Source organism: Macaca thibetana, chromosome 19, assembly GCF_024542745.1.
Source record: "Macaca thibetana thibetana isolate TM-01 chromosome 19, ASM2454274v1, whole genome shotgun sequence".
Lineage (NCBI taxonomy): Eukaryota > Metazoa > Chordata > Mammalia > Primates > Cercopithecidae > Macaca > Macaca thibetana.
The window spans coordinates 6,720,015-6,746,836 of NC_065596.1; the positions used below are offsets into that span (position 1 = coordinate 6,720,015).

The window sequence follows — 26,822 nt, forward strand, 5'->3', positions numbered from 1 at the left end:
AAATGACAGTGGCTCAGGAAACCAAGGGGCCCACACAGGAAGGAGCCGAGTGGGACTTTCCTCTCGCTGCCTCCCGGCTCTGCTCTCCCTTCGAAGGTCCAGGGTCCCTGCCTGCTAGGTAAGAGCTGGTGATGCCGCAGGGCTCTGCCCAGACACTGGGGGAGGACGGTGGTGGCTGGGGATGGCTGGGCTGGCACAGGGTACTGCCAGGGCAAAGGTGAGCTCGCCTTCCAGGCCTCAGAGGAAAGCTGCCAGACAGACGCAAGCTGGGACTCGCATCCTCCGATTGCTCACTTCTCTGGACCTCAGCTTTTAATAAGGCTGGGAGTTGCCCGCCTTGCGGACCTGGAGGGGTCACTGCGCGTGTGCAATGGGGGAAGTGAGGTTGAGGGGTGGGAAGGAGGGGTTGGGGGGTGGAGTTCCCATCCCCGACCCTCCGAGCCTTCCTGGTCCAGACACAGGGTGCCCGACCATGCCAGGATGTAGAACGCTGGGGATTATAAACGGGATACCGAGGCGAAAAGAGAGCTTGAGGCCAGGAGTTCAAGACCAGCCTGGGCAATGTAGCCAGACCCCCATTTCTACAAACATTTTTAAAAAACAAACAAACAAAAAAAACCCATGGCGTTTTCTGGGCCCAAACATCACCTCTGACTTCATTGTTTTCGTTCAATATTAAAAAAAAATATATGTTGTTAAGTTTTTTTTGGTTTTGGAGAGGGGGTCTTGCTATGTTGTTCAGGCAGGTCTCTAACTCCTGGCCTCAAGCCATCCCTCTGCCTCAGCCTCCTGAGTAGCTGGGATTGCAGCGGGGCGCCATTGCCACTGAAGCTTTATTTTAAACTTGATTGGGGCTGGGCACAGTGGCCCACGCGTGTAATCCCAACACTTTGGGAGGCCGAGGCAGGTGGATCACTGGAGGTCAGGAGTTTGAGATCAGCCTGGTCAACATGGTGAAACCCTATCTCTACTAAAAACACAAAAATTAGCCAGGCATGGTGGCGGGTGCCTGTAATTCCAGCTACTCGGGAGGCTGAGGCAGGAGAATTGCTTGAACCTGGGAGGTGGAGTTTGCAGTGAGCCGAGATCATGCCACTGCACCCCAGCCTGGGAGACAGAATGAGAATCCGTCTCAAAAAAAAAAAAAGAAAGAAAAAGGCCATGCGAGGTGGCTCACGCCTGTAATCCCAGCACTTTGGGAGGCTGAGACGGGCGGATCACCTGAGGTCAGGAGTTTGAGACCAGCCTGGCCAACATGGTGAAACCCTGTCTCTACTAAAAATACAGAAATTAGCCGGGCACAGTGGTGCGCACCTGTAATCCCAGCTACTCGGAAAGCTGAGACTGAATAGCTTGAACCCAGGAGGCAGAGGCTACAGTGAGCCAAGATCGTGCGACTGTACTCCAGCCTGGGTGACAGTGCGAGACTCCATCTCAAAACAAAACAAAACAAAACAAAACAACTTGATTGACTGATGTTGAGGGGCAGATAAAGAGGACATGCTGTGTGATTTTATTTCTATAAAGGGCAAAACTAGGCATCATCTCTCTGTGGGAGACATGGGGCTTCTCCAAGGTTCCTGGGACTAGGAATGTGCTCATTCTTGGTCTGGGCATTGGTGACATCAAAGTGTCCCTTTGGGCCGGGCGCGGTGGCTCACGCCTGTAATCCCAGCACTTTGGGAGGCCGAGGTGGGTGGATCACAAGGTCAGGAGGTCGAGATCATCCTGGCTAACACGGTGAAACCCCGACTCTACTAAAAATAGAAAAATTAGCCGGGCGTGGTGGCGGGCCCCTGTAATCCCAGCTACTCGGGAGGCTGAGTCAGGAGAATGGCGTGAACCCGGGAGGCGGAGCTTGTAGTGAGCCGAGATCGTGCCACTGCACTCCAGCCTGGGAGACAGAGCTAGACTCTGTCTCACAAAAAAAAACAACCAAAAAAAAAAAAAAACAAAGTGTCCCTTTGGTAAGGTTCGCCCCCCACAAGACCTCCCTTGTGGTAACCGCTGTGCCAACTGCCCTTCCTGTTTGGTTTAACAGGCTTTGTTGATCGCTTACCGGCACATCATCAAGAAGTATTTTAATGCAGATTATTGAATTGACACTTTGGCCTGGACTGGCTCAGCAAAGTGCCTCACTGAGCTGCTGTGGAGTCAGCCATTTCACAGCTGCGAAAGCTGAAGTCCTAGGGGTCCTAGTCCTCCCTGGTTGTCTTAAACCTCATTAGGCCATCAGCAGTTTCTCACACCGTAATCCCAGCATTTTTGGGAGGCCGAGGGGGGAGGATCACTTGAGGTCAGGAATTCCAGACCAGCCTCGCCAACAAAGTGAAACCCCCTCTCTACAAAAAGTACAAAAATTAGCCGGGCATGGTGGCGTGCCCCTGTAATCCCAGTTACTTGGGAGGCTGAGGCAGGAGAATCACTCGAACCCAGGATGCAGAGTAAGCCGAGATCGTGCCACTGCACTCCAGCCTGGGAGACAGAGCTAGACTCTGTCTCACAAAAAAAACAAAAACAGAAACAACAAAAACCCTTATTAATGCCGCCCCACCCCAGCCCTGGGGCATTATTTTGGATCATAGTTTTGTATCGTGTTGTTGTTGTTTTTTTTTCTAGAGATAAGGTCTTGCTCTGTGGCCCAGGCTGGAATGCAGTGGTGTGATCATAGCTCAATGCAGCCTCAACCTGCAGAGCTGAAGGTATCCTCCCGCCTCAGCCTCCCAAGTAGCTGGGACTATGGGGGTGTGCCACCGTGCCTTGCTAATTTTTTAGAGAGGAGGTCTCAAATTCCTAGCCTCAAGTGATCCACCCGACTCCGCCTGTCAAAGTGCTGGGATTACAAGGCTTTTTTTTCTTTTTGAGAGGCGGTCTCACTATATTGCCCAGGCTGGTTTCAAACTCCTGGTCTCAGCCAGGCGTGGTGGCTCACACATGTAATCCCGCATTTTGGGAGGCTGAGGCAGGCAGATCACTTGAGGTCAGGAGTTTGAGACCAGCCTGGACAACATAGTGAAACCCCATCTCTACTAAAAATACAAAAAAATTAGCTGGGCATGGTGGTGCCCACCTGTAATCCCAGCTACTGGGGTGGCTGAGGCACGAGAATCTCTTGAACTTGGGAGGCGGAAGTTGCAGTGAGCTGAGATCACACCACTGCACTCCAGCCTGGGCAACAGCGCGAGACTCTGTCTCAAAAAAAAAAAAAAAAAAAAAAACAAACTCCTGGTCTCAAGCTATCCTTCCTACTTGGCCTCCCACAGTGATGGGGTTACAGGTATGAGCCACTGCGCCCTGCTGGAACATAGGTTTTTGTTTGTTTGTGTTTGTTTTTCCCGATATTTTCTTCAGATCTTCTTCATTCAGGTCAATTTGAGTGACCTGCTTTTTCTCCCCGATTTTTCTCAGGGGACTCGAAGCCCCACCACTTGCCCCACCCAGCTGGGGGCCCTGAGCGCTGAGGTTTCTGAGGGCAAGTGAGCGAGAGGGTGGGAGGTGTTGGGAGCTGGGAAGCAGGGGGTCGGTTTCCTCCTGGGCCCATCCCAGGGAGGCTTTCCTTCTTTCTTTCTTTCTTTCTTTTTCTTTTTTTTTTTTTTTTTTTTTTTTTTTGAGATGGAGTCTCGCTGTGTCACCCAGGCTGGAGTGCAGTGTCGCGATCTCGGCTCACTGCAAGCTCCGCCTCCCGGGTTTACGCCATTCTCCTGCCTCAGCCTCCGAGTAGCTGGGACTACAGGCGCCCGCCACCACACCCGGCTAGTTTTTTGTATTTTTAGTAGAGACGGGGTTTCACCATGTTAGCCAGGATGGTCTCGATCTCCTGACCTCGTGATCCACCCATCTCGGCCTCGCAAAGTGCTGGGATTACAGGCTTGAGCCACCGCGCGCCCTCTCCTTTTCTTTCTTTCTTTCTTTCTTTCTTTCTTTTGAGACAGCGGCTCACTGTTGTCCAGGCTGGAGTGCAATGGCATGATCTTGGCTCACTGCAAGCTCCGCCTCCCGGGTTCAAGTGATTGTCCTGCCTCAGCCTCCTGAGTTGCTGGGATTACACGGACACACCACCACACCCAGCTAAGTTTTGCACTTCTTACAGACAAGGTTTTGCCATGTTGGCCAGGCTGGTCTCAGACTCCTGACCTCAAGTGATCCTCCTGCCTTGGTCTCCCAAAATACGGTGATTACAGGCATGAGCCACCGTGCCTGGCCTCCATTACTCCTTTCCATGCCCTCCCCGCTCAGAAGTCCAGTCCTCTCTGAGCAGGACTGAAGGGCTTTTTCTCTCTGTGGCCCAGGCAAGTTGCACTCATGGCACCTCCAAGTGAGGAGACACCCCTGATCCCTCAGCGCTCCTGCAGCCTCTTGTCCACGGAGGCTGGTGCCCTGCACGTGCTAATGCCCGCTCGGGGCCCGGGGCCCCCCCAGCGCCTATCTTTCTCCTTTGGGGACCACTTGGCTGAGGACCTGTGCGTGCAGGCTGCCAAGGCCAGCGGTGAGTGCATCTCTAGTAGATCGGGCCAGAGGAAAGGATAGGGCTGTGTGGGGCCAAGATTGGGAGCTGGAATAGTTGCCTGCAGAAGTCAGCATTGGAGCTGGGGCTTTGGGGGATGAGTAGGAGTTTGGTAATGGAGAAGGGTGTGCAGGGTGAGCCTCTGAGGCAGAGGGAATGGCCTGTGCAGACTGAGAGGTGTGACGGCACATGAAGGGAACAGCTGGTCATCTCTTGAGGTATGGAAGGATCTGGATGGTTGGGTATGATCCTGGCACTCATGAAGCCACCGATGGGGTGACTCAGGAGGAAGCTGATGGGACCGTCCCCTGTAGGCATCCTGCCTGTGTACCACTCCCTCTTTGCTTTGGCCACGGAGGACCTGTCCTACTGGTTCCCCCCGAGCCACATCTTCTCCGTGGAGGATGCCAGCACCCAAGTCCTGCTCTACAGGATTCGGTAGGAAGTGCCCCCCCCAGCCTCCAGGGATTGTACAATTTTATCATCTCCTTGCATTTTGAGGTGCCCATACCCCCGTCCCAGGGAGGATATGATCACTACCCATTTCTCAGATGAGGAAACGGAACAGAGAGGGTGGGTCACTTGCCCAAGGTCACACAGCAAATTAAAGGTACAAGCTGGGCTCTGTGAGGCCTCTGCAGAATCTGTACCCCCCTCCCCACCCCACCACCATACTGTCACTCCTACTGAGGCTGGGTTGCACTTTCATCCCAGGGTTCTCTCCTCTCCTAACAGTTTTTACTTCCCCAATTGGTTTGGGCTGGACAAGTGCCACCGCTTCGGGCTACGCAAGGATTTGGCCAGCGCTATCCTTGACCTGCCAGTCCTGGAGCACCTCTTTGCCCAGGTGGGGTTCCGCCTGGGGTTTGACCCAGGGGTTGGGGGCCAGAGGGACAACATCAGGGCTGGCTTGCAATCAGGTGGGGCCTCGTCTGACCCTCCCTGTGGCAGTCCAGGGGTGGGGGTCAGCCCAGGATTGGGGGGTCTTCAGGGCTTGAAGTTGGGCCGCCTCAGTTGATGCTCCCTGTGGCGGCCCCCCAGCACCGCGGTGACCTGGTGAGTGGGCGCCTCGCTGTGGGCCTCAGCCTCAAGGAGCAGGGTGAGTGTCTCAGCCTAGCCGTGCTGGACCTGGCCCGGATGGCGCGAGAGCAGGCCCAGCGGCCAGGAGAGCTGCTGAAGACTGTCAGGTGAGAGCCACCAGACTGTGGGGACGGCCTCTGCTTGGGAGTGAACAACGTGGGCTCCTTTGGGGCTTTGCCGGGCTCCCAAAATGGAGCTCCCCTGCAAGCTTTCAGGGTATTCCCATGACCCAGGGCCTCCCACGAACCCAGCCCTCTCCACCTCCAGGCTCCAGCTCGAAAGACACCTGACCTCCCCCAGCTAAAAGGCCTGTGGGGTCCCTGTCCGACCTGTGGGCGCCAATGGCCCTCCCCTACTCTGAGGTCCTGTCCCCATACCTGACCCTGAATGAGAGTCTGTATGTGCCTCTTACTCCAACTGGGGCCGGACCCCAGCCCCTGGCCTAAAGCCTGGGTTTGTGTGTGTCCCCGCGGTGACTCCTCCCGACGCTGAAGACCGGCTCCCTACCCTCCAACCCCCGCAGCTACAAGGCCTGCCTGCCCCCAAGCCTGCGCGACCTGATCCAGGGCCTGAGCTTCGTGACGCGGAGGCGTATTCGGAGGACAGTGCGCAGGGCCCTGCGCCGCGTGGCCGCCTGCCAGGCCGACCGGCACTCGCTCATGGCCAAGTACATTATGGATCTGGAGCGGCTGGATCCGGCTGGGGCCGCCGAGACCTTCCACGTGAGCCTCCCTGGGGTCCCTGGTGGCCAGGACGGGCTGGGGCTGCTCCGCGTGGCTGGTGACGGAGGAATCGCCTGGACCCAGGGAGAACAGGAGGTGAGGGCTGACCCTCCGCTGGGCGGGACCAACGTGGGGTGGGGCTCGGGAGGGGCCGGAGAGTGGGCGGGGATGTGGGGCGGAGCCAAAGCGAAAGAGATGAGGAAGTGGGCGAGGCTTAAGGAGGGGCGGGGCTTAGGAAGGGAGGAGACTACGGGAGTGGGAGGGGCAAACTGAGTGAAGGGTGGGGCTGAGCGACGCCGGAATGAAAATGGGAGGGGTTGAGGAGGGAGTGGGTGGGTGGGCGCTGGAATGAGGCAGGACTAAGAGACGGAGTGAGGCTCCGAAACCTGGGAGGCTGCGAAGTGGGGCAGGGATCAAGGAGCGGGGTACCAGCAGAGAGAAGGAGGCGGGGATTGGCAGAGTGGGTGGGAGATGTTTGGGGATGGGCAGGGGAGGGGTTGAGAGGGTTGGAGTTGATAGGAGGGGGCGCGGCTTGGAAGGGTTGAGTGGGAAAGGGGTAAGGAAGGGGATGGAGTGGTTTGGGGGGCTCATGGGCATGGTTTGGTGGGGTCCAGCAGGGCCCCCACTTCGGTATCCCCCTCCTTCCCAGGTCCTCCAGCCCTTCTGCGACTTTCCAGAAATCGTAGACATTAGCATCAAGCAGGCCCCGCGCGTTGGCCTGGCCGGGGAGCACCGCCTGGTCACTGTCACCAGGACAGACAACCAGATTTTGGTGGGTGCAGGATCCCCCTCCCCTCCAGCCTTACCCCGAGGGCGGGACCGGCACCCTCCGGTTGCACTGGGCTCTGACGCTTGTCCCTCGCAGGAGGCCGAGTTCCCGGGGCTGCCCGAGGCTCTGTCTTTCGTGGCGCTCGTGGACGGCTACTTCCGGCTGACCACAGACTCCCAGCACTTCTTCTGCAAGGAGGTGGCACCGCCGAGGCTGCTGGAGGAGGTGGCAGAGCAGTGCCACGGCCCCATCACGTAAGAACCTGTCCCCCATTCCCGGCCTCTGCGGCCACGCAGGTTGTCCATGCTTCAGTGTCCTCACCTTCCAGGAGCCCTGGACAGGGGTCAAGTGCTCAAACCACACCTGCCCCACAGTCAGCGCTCAGTGAAGCTGAAGTATTCCTTTTGCTGCACAGGGCGACCACTACTCTCTCTCTCTCTCTGACCCTAGGGCCATTTCCTGGAGATGGATAAGTCGCCCACCTTCACCTACAGCCTCTTGTTTAATCTCCCAGGAAGGGCCAGGCATAGTGGTGCACATCTGCAATCCCAGCACTTTGAGGGGCCAAGGCGGGGATTGTTTGAACTCAGGAGTTGGAGACCAGTCTAGGCAACAAGAGAGACCCCATCTCTACAAAAAACAAAACAAAAACAAAAACAAAAAAAAAACAGCTGGCTGTGGTGGTTGACCTGTAGTCCCAGCGACTCTGGAGGCTGAGGCAGGAGGATCACTTGAGCCCGGGAGTTGGTGGCTGCAGTGAGCTGAGATTGCACTCCAGCCTGGGCAACCAAACCGAGCAAGACCCTGTCTCTATTCATACAAACAAACAGACAATCTCTCAGGAAGACGCCAAGACTTACGGCCGATTTTTTTTTTTTTTTTTTGAGATGGAGTCTGGCTCTGTTGCCCAGGCTGGAGTGCAGTGGCACGATCTCGGCTCACTGCAGCCTCCACTTCCTGGGGTTCACACCATTCTCCTGCCTCAGCCTTCCGCGTAGCTGGGACTACAGGTGCTTGCCATCACACCCGGCTAATTTTTTGTATCATTAGTAGACACGGAGTTTCACCGTGTTAGCCAGGAAGGTGTTGATCTCCTGACCTCGTGATCCGCCTGCCTCAGCCGCCCAAAGTGCTGGGATTATAGGCTTCAGCCACCACTCCCTGCCCATGGCTAATTTTATAAATGGGGGGAGAGTGTCACCTGGCAAGGATCCCAGGGCTACAGAGGTACCTGAATTTGAACCCAGGTCTCTCTGTCTTCTTCTGTCTCTGACTCCTCCCCATTCCCTCTCACCTTTCCCCACAGTCTGGACTTTGCCATAAACAAGCTTAAGACTGGGGGCTCACGTCCTGGCTCCTATGTTCTCCGCCGCAGCCCCCAGGACTTTGACAGCTTCCTCCTCACTGTCTGTGTACAGGTCGGTCTACGGCTAGGGTGGGTAGTGGAGGGCTTTCTGGAGGAGGTGACATTTGAGTTGAGATTTAAAAGATCAGTCAGCATTTGGTTCCTGAAGAATAGGAGAGAAAAGATACCCTCAGTGAACAGAACAGCATATTCAAAGGTCTAGAGACTGGAATGAGTTTGTGGTGCTTTAGGAGGAAGGACTGAGACTGGGCATGGTGGCTCACACCTGTAATCCCAGCATTTTGGGAGGCCAAGGCAGGCAAATCACCTGAGGTCAGGTGTTTGAGACCAGCCTGGCCAACATGGTGAAACCCCGTCTCTACTAAAAATACAAAAATTAGCTGTGTGTGTTGGCACAAGCCTGTAATCCCAGCTACTCAGGAGGCTGAGGCAGGAGAGTCGCTTGAATCTGGGAGATGGAGGTTGCAGTGAACAGAGATCATGCCATTGCACTCCAGCCTGGGGCAACAGAGCGAGACTCTGTCTCAAAAAAAAAAAAAAAAAAAAAAAAAAAAAAGGCCAGGCATAGTGGCTCACACCTGTAATTTCAGCACTTTGGGAGGCCAAGGTGGGCAGATCACAAGGTCAAGAGATTGAAACCATCCTGGCCAGAATGGTGAAACCCTGTCTCTACTAAAAATACAAAACTTAGCTGGGCGTGGTGGCACGCACCTGTAGTCCCAGCTACTCGGGAGGCTGAGGCAGGAGAATCGCTTGAACCCGGAAGGCGGAGGTTGCAGTGAGCCGAGATCGTGCCATTGCACTGCAGCCTGGGCGACAGAGCCAGACTCCGTCTCCAAGAAGAAAAAGGAAGAAGGACTCAGAGGGAGAGTGTTGCTCACTCCCACTCAGGGTTCACTCCTCTTTTGCAGACCCCCCTTGGTCCTGATTATAAGGGTTGCCTCATTCGGCGCAGCCCCACAGGGAGCTTCTTTCTGGTTGGCCTCAGCCGATCCCACAGCAGTCTTCGAGAGCTCCTGGCAGCCTGCTGGGATGGGGGGCTGCACGTAGATGGGGTCACAGTGACCCTCACCTCCTGCTGTATCCCCAGACCCAAAGGTGAGCCCCCTCCTCCCCTGAAATGAGTGGCTGATCTGGGACCCTGGCTTTCTATGTCTGTGACAACTCCTGTGTGGGTGGCAAGTGGCAGAAACTGCAGATCAAGGTGGGTTAGGGAAGAAAAGGTGATTTATTGGCTCAGGAAGTTAGAGATATATAACCTTTAGGTCTGGCTTGATCTAGGCACAGCTAGATGTGAGCCATGTCACCTGCACCTAGTCTCTCTCCATCTCTCAGCTCTGGGTGCATTTCACTCTTCAACAAACCCCTCTGATGGGACAACTCGGAGATGTGAGTTCTTCAGAGTCTCCCAGAATCCCTAATAGAACCGAGCTCTGGTTGTCCACAGTGCCACTTGCTCATTAAAGCGCCCTGCAGGGCTCCTTCCTTCCTTGTCTCTCATCCCAAATCCCTGTGAGGGCTTTCTGGATCTCCTTTGAAGTAAACCATATGCCAGCCAGGTGCGATGGCTCACGTCTGTAATCCCAGCACTTTGGGGGGCTGAGGCAGACGGATCACTTGAGGTCAGGAGTTTGAGACCAGCATGGCCAACATGGTGAAACTCCATCTCTACTAAAAATACAAAAATTAGCCGGGTGTGGTGGCACACACGTGTAGTCCCAGCTACTCTGGAGGCTGAGGCAGGAGAATCACTTGACCCTGGGAGGCAGAGGTTGCAGTGAGCTGAGATCGCACTACTGCACTCCAGCCTGGGTGACAGAGCGAGACTCTGTCTCAATAAAGAAAAAAAATTAGCCGGGCATGGTGGCACACACCTGTAGTCCCAGCTACTCGGGAGGCTGAGGCAGGAGAATCGCTTGAACCCGGGAGACAGAGGTTGCAGTGAGCTGAGATCTCGCCACTGCCCCCCTAGCCTGGGTGACAGAGTGAGACTCCGTCTCAACAACAGCAGCAACAACAAAACAAAAACAACAACAACAGAAAACCATGTGCCCTGGAGTCTTCATCAGGGGCAGCTTCTAGAGGTACCCCAAACTAAGGCATGAGTTAGCTAACCCTTGGGGACTTTTCACCGCTGATTTCTGGTTTTTGTCCCTCATCCTCTCCCCATAGAAAAGTCCAACTTGATCGTGGTCCAGAGAGGTCGCAGCCCACCCACGTCCTCCCTGGTTCAGCCCCAATCCCAATGCCAGCTGAGTCAGATGATATTTCACAAGATCCCCGCTGACAGCCTAGAGTGGGTAAGGGGCCCTGGGAAATGGGGCGATACCTCAGTCTATGGACCAGAGACTCAGATGTGTGGCCGCAGGCACATGCTATAGCTTTGCCTTGCTTCGGTTTTCCCATCTGTAAAATGGGGCTAGCAGCTATGTATCACTTGGGCTGGGATCCTGCAGGAACCCCCTCACTGGCCCCTTCTGCTGTCCCCTCACCATTCAGCATGAGAACCTGGGCCATGGATCCTTCACCAAGATTTACCGGGGCTGTCGCCACGAGGCGGTGGATGGGGAGTCCCGAAAGACAGAGGTGCTGCTAAAAGTGATGGATGCTAAGCACAAGAACTGCATGGAGGTGAGAGTGGTGGGGACCAGACTTTTGGAGTCAGGGCTGGCTGGAGAGGGGGTCGTGGATATAGAGAAATTTAAAAACACACAGGGGCCTGGGCGTGGTGGCTCATGCCTGTAATCCCAGCACTTTGGGAGGCTGAGGCAGGAGGATGGTTTGAAGCCAGGAGTTCAAGAACAGCCTAGGCAAACTAGCGACATCTCATCTTTACAAATTTTAGGCCGGGCACAGTGGCTTACGCCTATAATCCCAGCACTTTGGGAGGGTGAGGCGGGCAGACCATCTGAGGTTGCGAGTTGGAGACCAGCCTGACCAACATGGAGAAACCCCGTCTCTACTAAAAATACAAAATCAGCCAAGCATGGTGGTGCATGCCTGTAATCCCAGCTACTCGGGAGGCTGAGGCAGGAGAATCGCTTGAGCCTGGGAAGTGGAGGTTGCACTGAGCCAAGATCGCGCCACTGCACTCCAGTCTGGGTGACAGAGGGAGACTCCATCTCAAAAAAAAAAAAAAAAAAAAGAGAAAAGGTAGATGATAGTGGGAAGTTCCGTCCTGTATCAGAAAATCATGGTAGTGCTGTGTGCACCAATGACAGACTCCAGGGCCAAAGGTGAACTGTGGCCAGATGTTCACCTAAGGCAGGTTTGTGAGCCCAAAATTTGGGATTGTTGGAGTGGAAGGAACCCACGTATCTTCTCTCCCTTCCCACCTTCCGCAGTCATTCCTGGAAGCAGCAAGCTTGATGAGCCAAGTGTCGTACCGGCATCTCGTGCTGCTCCACGGCGTGTGCATGGCTGGAGACAGTGAGAGCCCCTCACCCTCCCACCCCACCCCTGCCTCACCCAAGTCCAGGCTGTTCTTCCCGCCTCTGTTCTGAGCCTCTATATGACAGCACCAGCAACACACTGGGCCTCCGTGGATGGGGGCCACGTTCATAACCCTTTATTTATGTCTCTTCATCATCACTGCTTAGAAAGTGGCTCCAGGTTCCCACCCATACTCAGCCCCAGAATGATCTGAAGTCAGACAAACCTGGCTTTCTAATCTCTGCAGCTTTGCACGGGTCACATAACCTTTCTGAGCCTTGGTTTCATTGTTTGGGAGTCCAGGATGGGCCAAGAGCTGGGGACAGAGGCTAGAATGTGACAGGCAGGGTGTGATGAGGGGCGAGGAGGGCAGCATGGGGCACTGTGGATGATCAGAGAGCCTGCGGGGCCAGCCTGGGGGTCAGGCAATGCTTGTGGGTAGACAGATGCATTCTAAGCTGGAAAGATAAGGACAAGTGTGAATTAGGAAAGGAAGAGGAGTGTCCTAGGCAGAGGACACAGAACATGCAAAGGGTTAGAAGTAAGATACAAAGGCTGGGCATGGTGGCTCACGCCTGTAATTGAAAAGCCAAGGCGGGTGCATCACCTGAGATCGGGAGTTCAAGACCAGCCTGGTCAACATGGCAAGACCCTGTCTCTACTAAAAATACAAAATCAGCTGGGTGTGGTGGCATGCGCCTGTAGTTCCAGCTACTTGGGAGGCTGAGGCAGGAGAATAGGTTGAATCCGGGAGGCGGAGGTTGTAGTAAGCCGAGATCACGCCACTGCACTCCAGCCTGGGCAACAGAGTGAGACTCTGTGAAAGAAAGAGAAAGAAAAAAAAGAAAAGAAAGAGAGAGAGAGAGAAAGGAAGGAAGGAAGGAAGGAAGGAAGGAAGGAAGGAAGGAAGGAAAGAAGGAAGGAAGGAAGGAAGGAAGGAAAGAAGGAAGGAAGGAAGGAAGGAAGGAAGGAAGGAAGGAAGGAAGGAAGGAAGGAAGGAAGGAAGGAAGGAAGGAAGAAGGAAGGAAGGAAGGAAGGAAGGAAGGAAGGAAGGAAGGAAGGAAGGAAGGAAGGAAGGAAGGAAGGAAGGAAGGAAGGAAGGAAGGAAGGAAGGAAGGAAGGAAGGAAGGAAGGAAGGAAGGAAGGAAGGAAGGAAGGAAGGAAGGAAGGAAGGAAGGAAGGAAGGAAGGAAGGAAGGAAGGAAGGAAGGAAGGAAGGAAGGAAAGAAAGAAAGGAAGGAAGGAAGGAAGGAAGGAAGGAAGGAAGGAAGGAAAAAGGAAGGAAGGAAGGAAGGAAGGAAGGAAGGAAGGAAGGAAGGAAGGAAGGAAGGAAGGAAGGAAGGAAGGAAGGGAGGGAGGGAGGGAGGGAGGGAGGGAGGGAGGGAGGGAGGGAGGAAGGAAGGAAGGAAGGAAGGAAGGAAGGAAGGAAGGAAGGAAGGAAGGAAGGAAGGAAGGAGGGAGGGAGGGAGGGAGGGAGGGAGGGAGGGAGGGAGGGAGGGAGGGAGGGAGGAGGGAGGGAGGAAGGAAGGAAGGAAGGAAGGAAGGAAGGAAGGAAGGAAGGAAGGAAGGAAGGAAGGAAGGAAGGAAGGAAGGAAGGAAAGAAAAGTGAGATACAGATACAGAAAGGGCTCAGCACCTTCCAGGCATTCCAGGCAAATCATTCAGAGATGGGGGTGGGAGGAGAGGTGAGTACAGGATGAACAGAGGTAGCAGGGGAGGGAACAGAGATGAGAGTTTGAGAGACCCTGAGAGCTAGGGTGTTGGCAGAACCTGCTCAACACACCCAATCCTGCCTCTCCCTGCTGCCAACCAGGCACCATGGTGCAAGAATTTGTACACCTGGGGGCGATAGACACGTATCTGCGAAAACGTGGCCACCTGGTGCCAGCCAGCTGGAAGCTGCAGGTGGTCAAACAGCTGGCCTACGCCCTCAACTATCTGGTGAGTGCTCCTCTGCCTGCTCCAGCCTCCATTCCCAGGGAAGGCTTTCTCTGGGTGGAAGAGGAATTGGGAGTGGGCTCTGTAGTATGCATAGGAGTTTGGTAAATGTTCAAGGGGAGGGCATTTTAGGTTGAGGTTGTGAGAACACTAGAAGACAACAAGTCATTCATGGATGTCAGGGGCTATAGTGAATGACAAGGCTGGGCATGGAGAAAGTCTTCCTAGAAGAAGGAACATTGGAGATGGGGCCTTGAAGGTTGAGTAGAAGTTCATCAAGAGAAGAAAGGAAGGCAGGCACGTCAGGCTGTGGGAACAGCCTAGGCAAAGGCCTGCAAGCTAGATAGTGTGTTGCATCCCCTGGGGTCTATCAGGCAGTTCTGTTGGCAGGATACCAGGGTGCAAGTGTGGAAGGGAAGTCCATTGGAAGCTTGAGCAAGGGCCTTGAATGCCAGGTTGAGGAGCTTCACTTTGTGTCAAAGGCACTGGGGAGTCACAGGATGGGGTGGTGTTTGAGAAGGGGAGGGACATAGCCAGGTCAGTGTAGGGGGTGAACTAGAGGGGCAAGACAGGATGTCAAGAGTCAGGGATGATGCTGGAGCATGTCCCTGCTCCAGATGGGAAAAGCCCATCTGAGCAGTACCAAATGGGCTTTGAAGGATGTATAGGAGTTTGCCAAACAGACTCTTCATTCATTAAACCCTCCCTGGCATTTCCCTATGCCTGGCCCCCTTAGGAGGACAAAGGCCTCCCCCATGGCAATGTCTCCGCCCGGAAGGTGCTCCTGGCTCGGGAGGGCACTGATGGGAGCCCGCCCTTCATCAAGCTAAGTGACCCTGGGGTCAGCCCCGCTGTGTTAAGCCTGGAGAGTAAGTTCCTGGAGGTGGAGGAGGGAGGGGCTGAACAGGGTAAGGAAGCGGATGCCTGATCCCACTTCCATTCCCTCAGTGCTCACCGACAGGATCCCCTGGGTGGCTCCCGAGTGTCTTCGGAAGGCCCAGACCCTTAGCTTGGAAGCTGACAAGTGGGGCTTCGGCGCCACGGTCTGGGAGGTGTTTAGTGGCGTCACCATGCCCATCAGCGCCCTGGATCCTGCTAAGGTCAGAGTCTCTCACCTGGCATCGGTCTCCGAGTCCCCACTTTGACAGAAGGGTAGACTGATATCCAGTTTGGGGAGATTGGGGTGCGTCTGGTGGGTTGGGAATTACCAACTCCTCCTCTCACCCTCAGAAACTCCAATTTTATGAGGACCGGCAGCAGCTGCCAGCCCCCAAGTGGACAGAGCTGGCCCTGCTAATTCAACAGTGCATGGCCTATGAGCCAGTCCAGAGGCCCTCCTTCCGAGCCGTCATTCGTGACCTCAACAGCCTCATCTCTTCAGGTGCCCGCTGGGCCAGGTTGGGTGGGAAGGTGATGTCATATTAGGCCCAGGGGAAAGAGTGTGGTTTGCAGCAGGCCACACCTTGTGTGTCTGGCAAGGTTGGAGGGGCTGGTGACTGTGACAGTCAGTGTGAGCTTCAATGGCTGCTGTAACAAACAGTCCCCTCAGTTCAAGTTTCAACATGATGATATTTTATTTATGTATGTATTTATTTATTTTTGAGACAGAGTCTTGCTCTGTTGCCCAGGCTGGAGTACAGTGGCACAATCTCGGCTCACTGCAACCTCTGCCTCCTTGAACCTCTGGTTCAAGGGATTCTCCTGCCTCAGACTCCCAAGTAGCTGGGATTACAGGTGCATGCCACCATGCCCAGCTAATTTTTGTATTTTTGGCAGATGTGGGGTTTCACCATATTGGTCAGGCTGGTCTCGAACTCCTGACCTCAAGTGATCCTCCCGCCTCGGCCTCCCAAAGTGCTGGGATTACAGGCATGAACCACCATACCTGGCCCATTTCATTCTTTTAAAAAAATGTTTGGCTGGGTGCAGTGGCTCATGCCTGTAGTTCCAGCTATAGGTAGGTGTATCACTTGAGCCCAGGAGTTCCAGACCAGCCTGGGCAACATGGCAAAACTCCATCTCTCAAAATTAAAAAAAAAAACAAAAAACAAAAAACATTTAGCCAGGCATGGTGATACATGCCTGTATGCATTTTTATTTTATTTTATTTTATATTTTTGAGACACCATCTTCCTCTGTCACCTAGGCTGGAGTGCAGTGGTACGATCTTGGCTCACTGCAACCTCCCTGGTTCAAGCAATTCTTGTGCCTCAGACTCCCAAGTAGCTAGGATTACAGGGGTGTGCCACCAAACACGGCTACATTTTTGTATTTTTTAGTAAAGACAGGGTTTTGACATGGTGGCTGAGCTAGTCTCAAACTCCCAGTCTCAAAAAGATCCATCCACCTCAGCCTCCAGTATTGGGATTACAGGCGTGAGCCACCACGCCTGGCTGGATTTTTTTTTTTTTTTTTTTTTTTTTTTTTTTTTTTTTTTTGTGACGGGGTCTTGCTGTGTTCCCTAGGCTGGTCTTGAATTACCAGCTCAAACAATCCTCCTGGCTTAGTCTCCCAAGTAGCTGGGATTACAGGCACACACAACCATACCCAGTGTGATATTTAGTCTTTATTCGATGAGGGTGTCCAGGCCCACAGGAACCTCTCACCTTGTGGCTGCACTCACCTCTGGTGTTGGGTCTCTGTTGGATCCTTTGTGGATAAAAGAGAGAGTGTGAAGGGCCCCATACTAGGTTTCCATGGGCCACGACTGGAGGGTCACCCAGCATATCTTGTCCATCAGCCTGAGCTCAGTCATGTGGCCACATTTCATAGCAGTGGAACTGGGGAAATGAGTTCTCATTATATCCTCCATCTTTGTAGCCATGTGGAGTTGCACAGGGTGTGCACTGCACAAGGAGGCTTCCTTTGCCTGGGATGGAGTGGGAGACAACTTTTTCCAGTGTCCACAAGGTACCCTTTGGCTTGCAATGGCCCTGCCATAATGCACAGAGAGGGTCAATATGCAGATGGAGGTTGCACCGCAAGTCAACTCAGGAGTGGGGCCCAGGATGAGAGGCGCTGCTTACCACTGCCCATGCCCCCATCCCAGACTATGAGCTCCTCTCAGACCCCACACCTGGTGCCCTGGCACCTCGTGATGGGCTGTGGAATGGTGCCCAGCTCTATGCCTGCCAAGACCCCACGATCTTCGAGGAGAGACACCTCAAGTACATCTCACAGCTGGGCAAGGTAAGGTGGGCAGGGCCAGGATGGGTTGGAGAGGGCAAAGCAGCATCCAGATGACTGGACACCAGTCCTGCTATCCCCCAGGGCAACTTTGGCAGCGTGGAGCTGTGCCGCTATGACCCGCTAGGCGACAACACAGGTGCCCTGGTGGCCGTGAAACAGCTGCAGCACAGCGGGCCAGACCAGCAGAGGGACTTCCAGCGGGAGATTCAGATCCTCAAAGCACTGCACAGTGATTTCATTGTCAAGTATCGTGGTGTCAGCTACGGCCCGGGTGAGCCAGGTCCCGGATGAGTGAACTGAGACGTATGGGTGCTTTTCAAAGTGCACATTCTTACCTTCCTGCCAGGCCACTTTAGGTAGGCTGGGAACGTGATTATTGATTGATCCAGATTCACATGGATTACAGGTTTGAATCCTGACTCTACCCCTTACCAGTTGTGCAACCTTAACTTCTCTGAGCCTCAGTTTCTCCAGCTGAAAAATGGGTCATTGTGATATTTACTTTGTTGTTGTTGTTTGTTTGGTTTTTGTTGAGACGGAGTCTCGCTCTGTCACCCAGGCTGGAATGCAGTGGCTCAATCTCGGCTTACTGCAACCTCTGCTTCCCAGGTTCAAGTGATTCTCCTGCCTCAGCCTCCCGAGTAGCTGGGATTACAGGAGCGTGCCACCGCACCCAGCTAATTTTTATATTTTTAGTAGAGATGGGTTTTCACCATGTTGGCCAGGCTGGTCTTGATCTCCTGACCTCAAGTGAGGGATTACAGGCGTGAGCCATTACGCCTGGCTGTGATATATAAACACATCAATGTATGTTGTAGAAAGTACTCAAGAGATATTAGCCATGTGTAATTGTCGCGGTTCCCATATTACAGTCAGCAAAACTGAGGGCGAGAGGGACACAAGGTCCCACTGTGAAACGGGGGAAGAATGAGGGGAGGAGCACAGCTGGGCCCTGCTGTGACAGCTCCTGCCTTCTCCAGGCCGCCAGAGCCTGCGGCTGGTCATGGAGTACCTGCCCAGCGGCTGCTTGCGCGACTTCCTGCAGCGGCACCGCGCGCGCCTGGATGCCAGCCGCCTCCTGCTCTACTCCTCGCAGATCTGCAAGGTGCGAGGGGGCGCTCCGGGACTTGTGGGGATTCAGCTGGCTCGGCCTGGGCAGGGGTCTGCGTGGAGGTCGCGGTGAAGGCTGAGGAGTGAAGTTTGGGGTCCAGGTCTCGGGAGTGGTGGGGTTGGCTTAGGGTTCAGGATCAGAACTTCAGTGAAGGATGGCTCGAGGGTAGGGTTAGAGTTGGGGTCTGGGTTAGGGTTAGAGTCCAGGTCAGGCTTGGGGTGCCTGCCGGATTAGCCTGGGATCCTCTCTGCACGCTCACACCGCCCGCCCACAGGGCATGGAGTACCTGGGCTCCCGCCGCTGCGTGCACCGCGACCTGGCCGCCCGAAATATCCTGGTGGAGAGCGAGGCACACGTCAAGATCGCTGACTTCGGCCTAGCTAAGCTGCTGCCGCTTGACAAAGACTACTACGTGGTCCGCGAGCCGGGCCAGAGCCCCATTTTCTGGTGGGGAACCCGCGCCCAGGCTCCGCCCCTACTCCCCACGGCTCTGGCTCCTCTCCCAGCCATGGCCCCGCCCTCTGCCGCCGCTTTGTTCCCCAGCCTTAGCCCCGCCCTTCCTCCGCTCCAGCTTTGGCCCCTCCCACTCCCCCAGAGCCCCGCCCCCTCAACAGCACTGGCTCCTCCTCTCCTGCAGCCCTGCTGTCAGCTGCCCCCAGCCTTAGCCCCGCCCTTCTCTCAGCTCTCGCCCCGCCCAAACTTAAGAGCCCCACCCCTCCAACACCCTGGCTCCGCCCCTCAGTGCTGGCCCCTCTTAGTTCCGCCCTTCCCCTAGTTCTGGCCACCCCCCTCGACTCTGGTTCCGCCCCATCTCCGCCCCTCCACGCTGGCCCCGCCCCCTCCCCTTGGCTCTTCCAAGGCACCTCCCAGAGCTGGAGAATCCGCCCATCCCACAGCCAGGGAAACCAAGACCCTGGAGACGGGACTGACCTGCACACAGTCCCCACCTACCCTGACCAGTTCCCCATTCCAAGGCTGCCCCCCTCTTCCTGTCTTTTCTCCACCCTCGCATCTCAAGACCTCACTGTCCCCTCTCCAGGTATGCCCCCGAATCCCTCTCGGACAACATCTTCTCTCGCCAGTCAGACGTCTGGAGCTTCGGGGTCGTCCTGTACGAGCTCTTCACCTACTGCGACAAAAGCTGCAGCCCCTCGGCCGTGAGTCGGCTCCCGTGGGCCCCCAGCCTCCTTCTCCCTCCACGCCCCTCGTGGCCAGTCTCCAACCTGTCTGCGCCTGCGTCCCTCTTTAGCATGGGGTCACCTGGTCCCAGCATCATAGGCCTCAGTGGGGAGGACCCTACCTCACTTTTCTGACCCCTTCACGGTGCAGGCAGCCCCTCCCCGTTCCATCACAGGTGGCCCCTCCCCACACCACGGGTGGCCCCTCCCCTCCACCCACGGGTGGCCCCTCCCCCTCCACCCACGGAGGCCCCTCCCCCACCACATGCGCTCCTCCTTGACTCCAGGAGTTTCTGCGGATGATGGGATGTGAGCGGGATGTCCCCGCCCTCTGCCGCCTCCTGGAACTGCTGGAGGAGGGCCAGAGGCTGCCGGCGCCTCCTGCCTGCCCTGCTGAGGTGAGCGCCAGCCTCAGTTTCCCAGTCTGTAGATTGGGCCGGGGTCTCGGGCAAGCCAGCTGGCGCCTGAGTCTCTGGACTGAGAGAGAGGCTAGAGTGTGAGGCTGATGAGGATCCTGACCCCCCACTTGGCTACTCTCTTGCTGTGAGGCAAGTCAGAGCATAGAGATGGGGGCTCACTCTGTTGCCCAGGCTGGGGCGCAATTATAGCTCACTACAACCTCCACCTCCTGTTCAAACCAGTCTGGCCAACATAGTGAGACCCTGTCTCTACAATAATACAAGCATTAGCCGGTGTGGTGACATGCACCTGTGGTTTTAGCTACTAGGGAGGTTGAGGCAGGAGGATTGCTTGAGCCCAGGAGGTCAAGGCTGCAGTGAGCCATTATTGTGCCACTGCACTCCAGCCTGGACAACAGAGTGACACCCTGTCTCAAAACAAAACAAAACAAAACAAAACAAATTCTGGTAGTGGTAAGTGCCTTGAAAGAGATGAACAGAGGGAAATGGTGGGGTGGGGGTGGTCAAACAGGGCCTCTTAGCGGGGGCGATGCTGGAAGGAGGAGAAGCCTACCCACGAGTAAAGCTAGGAGAAGAAATTTCCGGTGGAAGACACGGAAGGGACAAAGGCCTTGGGGAGGGAATGAGCTGGGTGCGTTTAAGCACCAGTGCGATGGAGGCAGGTGTGACTGCCTGGAACAAATGAGGCAAGGAGGGATGGAGATGAGCGAAGGAGGGCATCAGGAGAGAGGTGTTTTTTTTTTTTTTTTTTTTTTTTTTTTTTTTTTTTTGAGACAGGGTTTCGCTCTCCTTGCCCAGGCTGGAGTGCAATGGCGTGATCTCGGCTCACTGCAACCTCCACCTCCCAGGTTCAAGCAATTCTTCTGCCTTAGACTCCCAGGTAGCTGGGATTATAGGCGCACGCTACCACGCCCAGCTATTTTTTTTTTTTTTTTTTTTTTTTTGAGACGGAGTTTCACTCTGTCACCCAGGCTGGAGTGCAGTGGCGCAATCTTGGCTCACTGCAAACTCCGCCTCCTGGGTTCATGCCATTCTCCTGCCTCAGCCTCCCAAGTAGCTGGGACTACAGGCGCCTGCCACCACACCTGGCTAATTTTTTGTATTTTTAGTAGAGACGGGGTTTCACTGTGTTAGCTGGGATGGTCTCAATCTCCTGACCTCATGATCTGCCCGCCTCGGCCTCCCAAAGTGCTGGGATTACAGGCGTGAGCCTCCGCGCCCGGCCTAATTTTTTTTCTTTTTCTTTTTAGTTAAGATGGGGTTTCTCCATGTTGGTCAGGGTGGTCTTGAAAGAAGTGTGTTCTAAGATCCATAGGGGCTGGGTGCGGTGGCTCATGCCTGTAATCCCAGCACTTTGGGAGGCCGAGGCGAGTGGATCACATGAGGTCAGGAGTTCAAGACCAGCCTGACCAACATGATGAAACCCCATCTCTACTAAAAATACAAACTTAGCCAGGTATGGTGGTGTGTGCATGTAATCCCAGCTACTTGGGAGGCTGAGGCAGGAGAATCACTTGAACCCAGGAGGCAGAGGTTGCAGTAAGCCGAGATCGCACCACTGCATTCCAGCCTGGGCAACAAGAGCGAAACTTTGTCTCAAATAAATAAATAAATAAATAAATGAGATCCCTAGGGAGCCATGGGAGGTTTTGGAGCAGAGATGGGATGGAAATTAATTTGTGTTTTAAAACTGAATGGGGCTGAGTGTGGTGGCTCATGCCTATAATCCAAGCACTTTGAGAGGCCGAGACAGGTGGATCACCTGAGGTCAGGAGTTTGAGACCAACCTGGCCAACATGGTGAAACCCCGTCTCTACTAAAAATACAAAACTAGCGGGGCGTGGTGGCACGCACCTGTAATCCCAGCTACTTGGGAAGCTGAGGCAGGATAATTGCTTGAACCCGGGAGGTGGAGGTGGCAGTGAGCCAAGATCATGCCATTGCACTCCAGACTGGACAACAGAGCTAGACTCCGTCTCAAAAAAACAAAAACAAATACACTGAATGGGAGTCGTGTCCTTCTGATTGCTCAGGCATGACCCCATTCTCTGTCCCCCACTCCTCAGGTTCACGAGCTCATGAAGCTGTGCTGGGCCCCTAGCCCACAGGACCGCCCATCATTCAGCACCCTGGGCCCCCAGCTGGACATGCTATGGAGCGGAAGCCGGGGGTGTGAGACTCACGCCTTCACTGCTCACCCAGAGGGCAAACCACACTCCCTGTCCTTTTTATAGCTCCTGCCGGCAGACCTCTGGATTAGGTCTCTGTTGATTGGCTGTGTGACCTTAGACAGGGAGCTGCCCCTCTCTGGGCCTCAGAGGCTTTATAAGGGTCCTCTACTTCAGGAACACCCCCATGACATTGCATTTGGCGGGCTCCCGTGGCTTGTGGAATAGCCTGTGGCCTTTGCAATCTGTTAAGATTCAAGACAGATTGGCAGATGTGCCAGTGACGTTCTCTGAGTCCTGGTCCAAAGAAGCAAGGAACCAAATTTAAGACCCTCCCATCTTCCTATCCCCTCAAGCCCTGGCCCCCTGAGTTTCCTTTTCTCTCTCTCTTTTTATTCTTATTTTTATTTTTGAGACAGAGCCTCACTCTGTTACCCAGGGTGGAGTGCAGTGGTGCGATCTCGGCTCGGTGCAACCTCTGCTTCCCAGGTTCAAGCGATTCTCCTGCCTCAGCCTCCTGAGTAGCTGGGATTACAGGTGTGCACCACCATACCCAGCTATTTTTTTTTATTTTCAGTAGAGATGAGGTTTCACCATGACGGCCAGGCTGATCTCAAACTCCTGACCTCAAGTGATCCTCCCACCTCAGCCTCCCAAAGTGTTGGAATAATAGGCATGAGCCACCACGCCCGGGCTTTTATTTTTTTAATTTATAATTATTAATTTTAAGAGACAGGATCTTGCTATGTTGCCCAGGCTGGTCTTGAACTCCTGGGCTACAGTGATCCTTCTGCCTCAGCCTCCCAAATAGCTGGGACTACAGGCACCCAGTGTTGAGTTCCCTGTCTTATTTTCAATGGGGACATTCATGTAGCTTTAAATGTATATGATCTGACTTCTGCTCCCCGATCTCTTGTTTCTCTGGAGGAAGCCAAGGACAAGAGCTGTTGCCCTGGCTGGGACTCTGTCTTTTGGGGTAGCCGGTGTATCTCTTTGGTATCCTGTAAGGGGGCAGGAGGGGCTGGGGTCCCAGTCCACCCTAATGGTACCTGAGCATCCCAGGGCTTCAGTTTTCCCACCTGTCCAATGGGACCCCTTCTGTCCTCACCCTACAAGGGGCACAAAGGGATGACACCAAACCTGGCAGGAACTTTTCACGAAGTCAAGGGAAGGAAAGGCATTCCTGGCAGAGGGAACAGCATGCCAAGTGTGAGAAGGCTCAGAGTAAGGAGGTTAAGAGTCCAGGTATTGGAGCCTAGGGTTTTGCCCCTTCTACGCTGTGTGACGGTGGGAAAGTTCCTTTCCCTCTCTGGGTCTCAATTCCGTCACCTGCAAAATGGGCAGAGCTTACCCCTTGGCTGTGCAGGGTCAACTTTCTGACTGGTGAGAGGGATTCTCATGCAGGTTAAGCTCCTGCTGCTTTTCTGCCACTTTTGCTCCTTGGAAAACTCTTATCCATCCCTCTAAACTCTAGCTACCACATCCTTGCAGCCTTCCCTCATATACCCCCAACACTCTTGCACCCCTGTCCTTCCCTCCAGCCCCACTGTGACCCTGGAGTTGGGGAAGTGTCTGTGTCCAGCTGTCTCCCCTGACCTCAGGGTTCCTTGAGGCCTCAACGCAGAGGGAGCTCTGGGAGTGTTTGTTGACTGAATAAAGGAATTCAGTGGAAACGATGGTTTGTGCTGGACTTGGGGCGATGGGGAGCCTCAGAGGGTGTGTGAGCTGGGAGGCATGTGGTTAGGGCTGTGGGCCAGAGACCTCTCAGGGAGTCACTGTGGGGGCCCCAGGGCAGGCTGGTGGAGGAGGACCACTGGGTAGGGCTTGGCTGGAGCCCTCGAGGACAGAGCCCCCTCACTCCCAGGCCCAGCTGCTGGCCTTGGCTGCAGCCTGGGGGAGCTGATTACAGGCTCTCTGTGGGTGGGGAAGGAACAGGCTGCTCTCCCAGTGGTCAGAGGACAAGGCCAGGTTGGGGGAGTGAGGCTGTGGAGAGGGGACCAACATCACTGGGGCTAGGCCACCTCCCCCACACCGGCCCCCGTCATGTGCACCTCATAACTGCTAGAAAGATGTGGAGAGTGGCCAGGTTCAGTGGCTCACGTCTGTAATCCCAGCACTTTGGGAGGCCAAGGCAGGAGGATCACTTGAGGTCAGGAGTTTGAGACCAGCCTGGCCAACATGGCGAAACTGTCTCTATTAAAAATACAAAAATGAGCCTGGTGTGCTGGCACATGCCTGTAATCCCAGCTACTCAGGAGGCTGAGGCAGGAGAATTGCTTGAAACTGGGAGGTGGAGGTTGCAGTGAGCTGAGATCATGCCATTGCACTCCAGCCTGGGCGACAGAGCGATTCCGTTTCAATAAAAAGAAAGATGTGGAAAGAGACAGACAGACAGAAGGAAACTGAGAGATGAAGGCCGAGAGAGACTCGGAGAGAGAGAGAGAGAGAGAGATCTCTGTCCCTACTCTCGTAGCCCCAGAGAATCCCCTAATTTGGTAGAAATGGGGAGGGAGCTGCTCTGTGGTCAAGTAAGACCAGAGTTCCAGCCCAGGTTCTCTCCTGCCTCGGGTCATCCTTCCCTCTCTGAGCTTCAGATTCCCTCCTATAAAACAAAGATATAAGACCCCCTAGGCAGGAAGCTGGGGCCAAGCATCCGCTGAACAAATAAATCCTGCTCTATTCCGGCTCCCCCAGCCCCTGCTCACCCAGAGGGGACCACCGTGTTGGGGAGACAGTGTTTTGGATGAGACACCCCCAGTCCTGCGTGTCAGGCGCCTTGAGAAGACCTGGGCTCTGCTCGGCCTCCTGTGACCTTGGGCAAGTTTAAGGTCCTTTCTCTGTGCTTCAGTTTTCTTTTCTTTTCTTTCTTTTTTTCTTTTTCTTTTCTTTGTTTTTTTCTAGTGAGGAGACAGAATTTCTGTCCCCCAGGCTGGTGTGTAGTGGTGCAATCTCGGCTCACTGCAATCTCCGCCTCCTGGGTTCAAGCGATTCTCCTGCCTCAGCCTCCCGAGCAGCTGGGATTATAGGCACGCGCCACCACACCTGGCTAATTTTTTATTTTTAGTAGAGACAGGGTTTCACCATATTGGACAGGCTGGTCTCGAACTCCTGACCTCAAGTGATCCACTTGCCCCATCTTCCCAAAGTGCTTGGATTACAGGTGTGAGCCACTGTGTCTGGCCTGTGTGCCTCAGTTTTCTTATTTGTACGGTAATAGAAACAACAAAATTCTGAACATTGCTGGTCTTGGAAGATGCCTGCTCTCTTCCCCCCTCCCCCCCAGAAAATGCAGGATTATTATTTTTCAGTTGATCTATTTCATCTCTTTAAAATGGTTAAGACAATAGGGAAGACTTGGCTGTGTGTGGTGCCTCACACCTGTAATCCCAGCATTTTGGAAGGCTGAGTAGGGAGGACCACTTGAGTTCTAGATGAGCCTGGGTAACATAGCAAGACCCCCACCTCTACAATTAAAAAATTAAAAATGGCTGGGCACGGTGGTTCACGCCTTAATCCCAGCACTTTGGGAGGCTGAGGTGGGTGTATCACTTGAGGTCGGAGTTTGAGACCAGCCTGGCCAACACGGTGAAACCCCGTCTCTGCTAAAAATACAAAAATTAGCCGGGCGTGGTGGTGGGCACCTGTAATTCCAGCTACTCAGGAGGCTGAGGCAGGAGAATCGCTTGAACCCAGGAGGCAAAGGTTGCAGTGAGTCGAGATCGCACCACTGCACTCCAGCCTGGGAGTGGCTGGATTCTGGAGCCTGGGAGAGCGAGACTCTGTCTAAAAAGATAAAAATAGACTGGGCGCGGTGGCTCACACTTGTAATCCCAGCACTTTGGGAGGCCGAGGTGGGCGGATCACGAGGTCAGGAGATCGAGACCATCCTGGCTAACACGGTGAAACCCCATCTCTACTAAAAATACAAAAAAGTGCCTGGCGCGGTGGGTCACGCCTGGAATCCCAGCACTTTGGGAGGCCAAGACGGGCGGATCACAAGGTCAGGAGATCGAGATCATCCTGGCTAACACAGTGAAACCCGACTCTACTAAAAATAGAAAAATTAGCCGGGCGTGGTGGTGGGCGCCTGTAATTCCAGCTACTCAGGAGGCTGAGCCAGGAGAATGGCGTGAACCTGGGAGGCAGAGCTTGCAGTGAGCTGAGATCACGCCACTGCACTCCAGCCTGGGCGACAGAGCGAGACTCCGTCTCAAAAAAAAAAAAAAAAAAAAAGATAAAAATTAAAATTAAAAAATTTAACAATTAGCTGGGCATTGTATTGCAGGCCTGTAGTCTCAGCTACTCAGGAGGCAGAGGCTGAAGGATGGCTTGAGCCCAGGGGAACGAGGTTACAGTGAGCTATGATCCTGCCATTACAGTCCAACCCAGAGAGACCCTATGTCAAAAATGAATAAATAGCCTGGTGTGGTGGCTCTCGCTTCTCCCAGGACTTTCGGAGGCCGAGGCGGGAAGATGACTTGAGTCCAGGAGTTTGAGACCAGCCTGGGCAACATGGCGAAACCCCATCTCTACAAAAAAATACAAAAAATTAGCTGGGTGTGGTGGCGTGGGCCTGTAGTCCCAGCTACTCAGGAGGCTGAGGCAGGAGAATTGCTTGAGTCAGGGACAGGGAGGTGGCAGTGAGCCCATATCACGCCACTGTACTCCAGCCAGAGTGACAGAGCAAGACCTCATCTCAAAAATAAAACGTAAAAATAGGCGGCTGGGCCTGGTGGCTCACGCCTGTCACCCCAGTTACGTGGGAGGCTGAGGTGGGAGAATCACTTGAACCTGCGTCACTGCACTCCAGCCTGGGCGACAGAGCAAGACTTTGTCTCAATAATAATAATAAAAGTAATAATAGTCCAGGCACAGCTCATGCCTGTAATCCCAGCACTTTGAGAGGCCAAGTCAGACGGATTGCTTGAGGTCAGGAGTTGGAGACCA

The 26,822-nt window shown here is 54.4% G+C and overlaps 3 protein-coding genes across 10 annotated transcripts in view; 1 reads left to right on the forward strand and 2 right to left on the reverse strand.

The window, feature by feature from the left end:
* The window catches only part of CCDC124 (coiled-coil domain containing 124), a 112,976-nt gene extending 102,560 nt beyond the window's left edge, over positions 1–10,416 (reverse strand). Inside the window, exon 1 of one of the 6 annotated variants that reach the window (XM_050769784.1) lies at positions 10,405–10,416. The gene's annotated coding sequence lies outside the window, so the exon portion shown is untranslated. Of the gene's footprint in view, positions 1–4,410; positions 4,421–4,879; positions 4,890–5,014; positions 5,025–5,537; positions 5,548–5,877; positions 5,888–10,404 lie in introns of those variants that run through there. The other 5 variants (XM_050769789.1, XM_050769790.1, XM_050769797.1 and 2 more) reach the window with 5 other exon arrangements.
* RPL18A (ribosomal protein L18a) overlaps positions 1–18,716 on the reverse strand; it is a 36,359-nt gene extending 17,643 nt beyond the window's left edge. The window contains exon 1 of the mRNA XM_050769829.1: positions 18,712–18,716. The gene's annotated coding sequence lies outside the window, so the exon portion shown is untranslated. The remainder of the gene's footprint in view (positions 1–18,711) is intronic.
* Positions 4–23,548, forward strand: JAK3 (Janus kinase 3). 3 transcript variants are annotated; one of them, XM_050769461.1, is made up of 24 exons: positions 4–118; positions 4,290–4,486; positions 4,819–4,942; positions 5,240–5,351; positions 5,546–5,691; positions 6,108–6,402; positions 6,956–7,078; positions 7,172–7,329; positions 8,382–8,493; positions 9,353–9,539; positions 10,614–10,741; positions 10,941–11,072; positions 11,786–11,870; positions 13,686–13,813; positions 14,547–14,679; positions 14,759–14,910; positions 15,041–15,191; positions 16,860–16,999; positions 17,081–17,270; positions 17,980–18,104; positions 18,385–18,557; positions 19,150–19,267; positions 19,576–19,686; positions 21,774–23,548. In XM_050769461.1, exons 2-24 carry the CDS (start codon positions 4,303–4,305, stop codon positions 21,939–21,941), a joined length of 3,375 nt encoding a protein of 1,124 aa, XP_050625418.1. In that variant the 5' UTR covers positions 4–118; positions 4,290–4,302; the 3' UTR covers positions 21,942–23,548. The 3 variants fall into 3 exon arrangements, with proteins under 3 accessions (XP_050625418.1, XP_050625419.1, XP_050625420.1); XM_050769462.1 differs by lacking the exon at positions 4–118 and adding an exon at positions 2,456–2,702; XM_050769463.1 differs by lacking the exon at positions 4–118 and having other exon boundaries at positions 4,442–4,486; positions 4,790–4,942.
* The last annotated feature ends 3,274 nt before the right edge of the window (positions 23,549–26,822 follow it).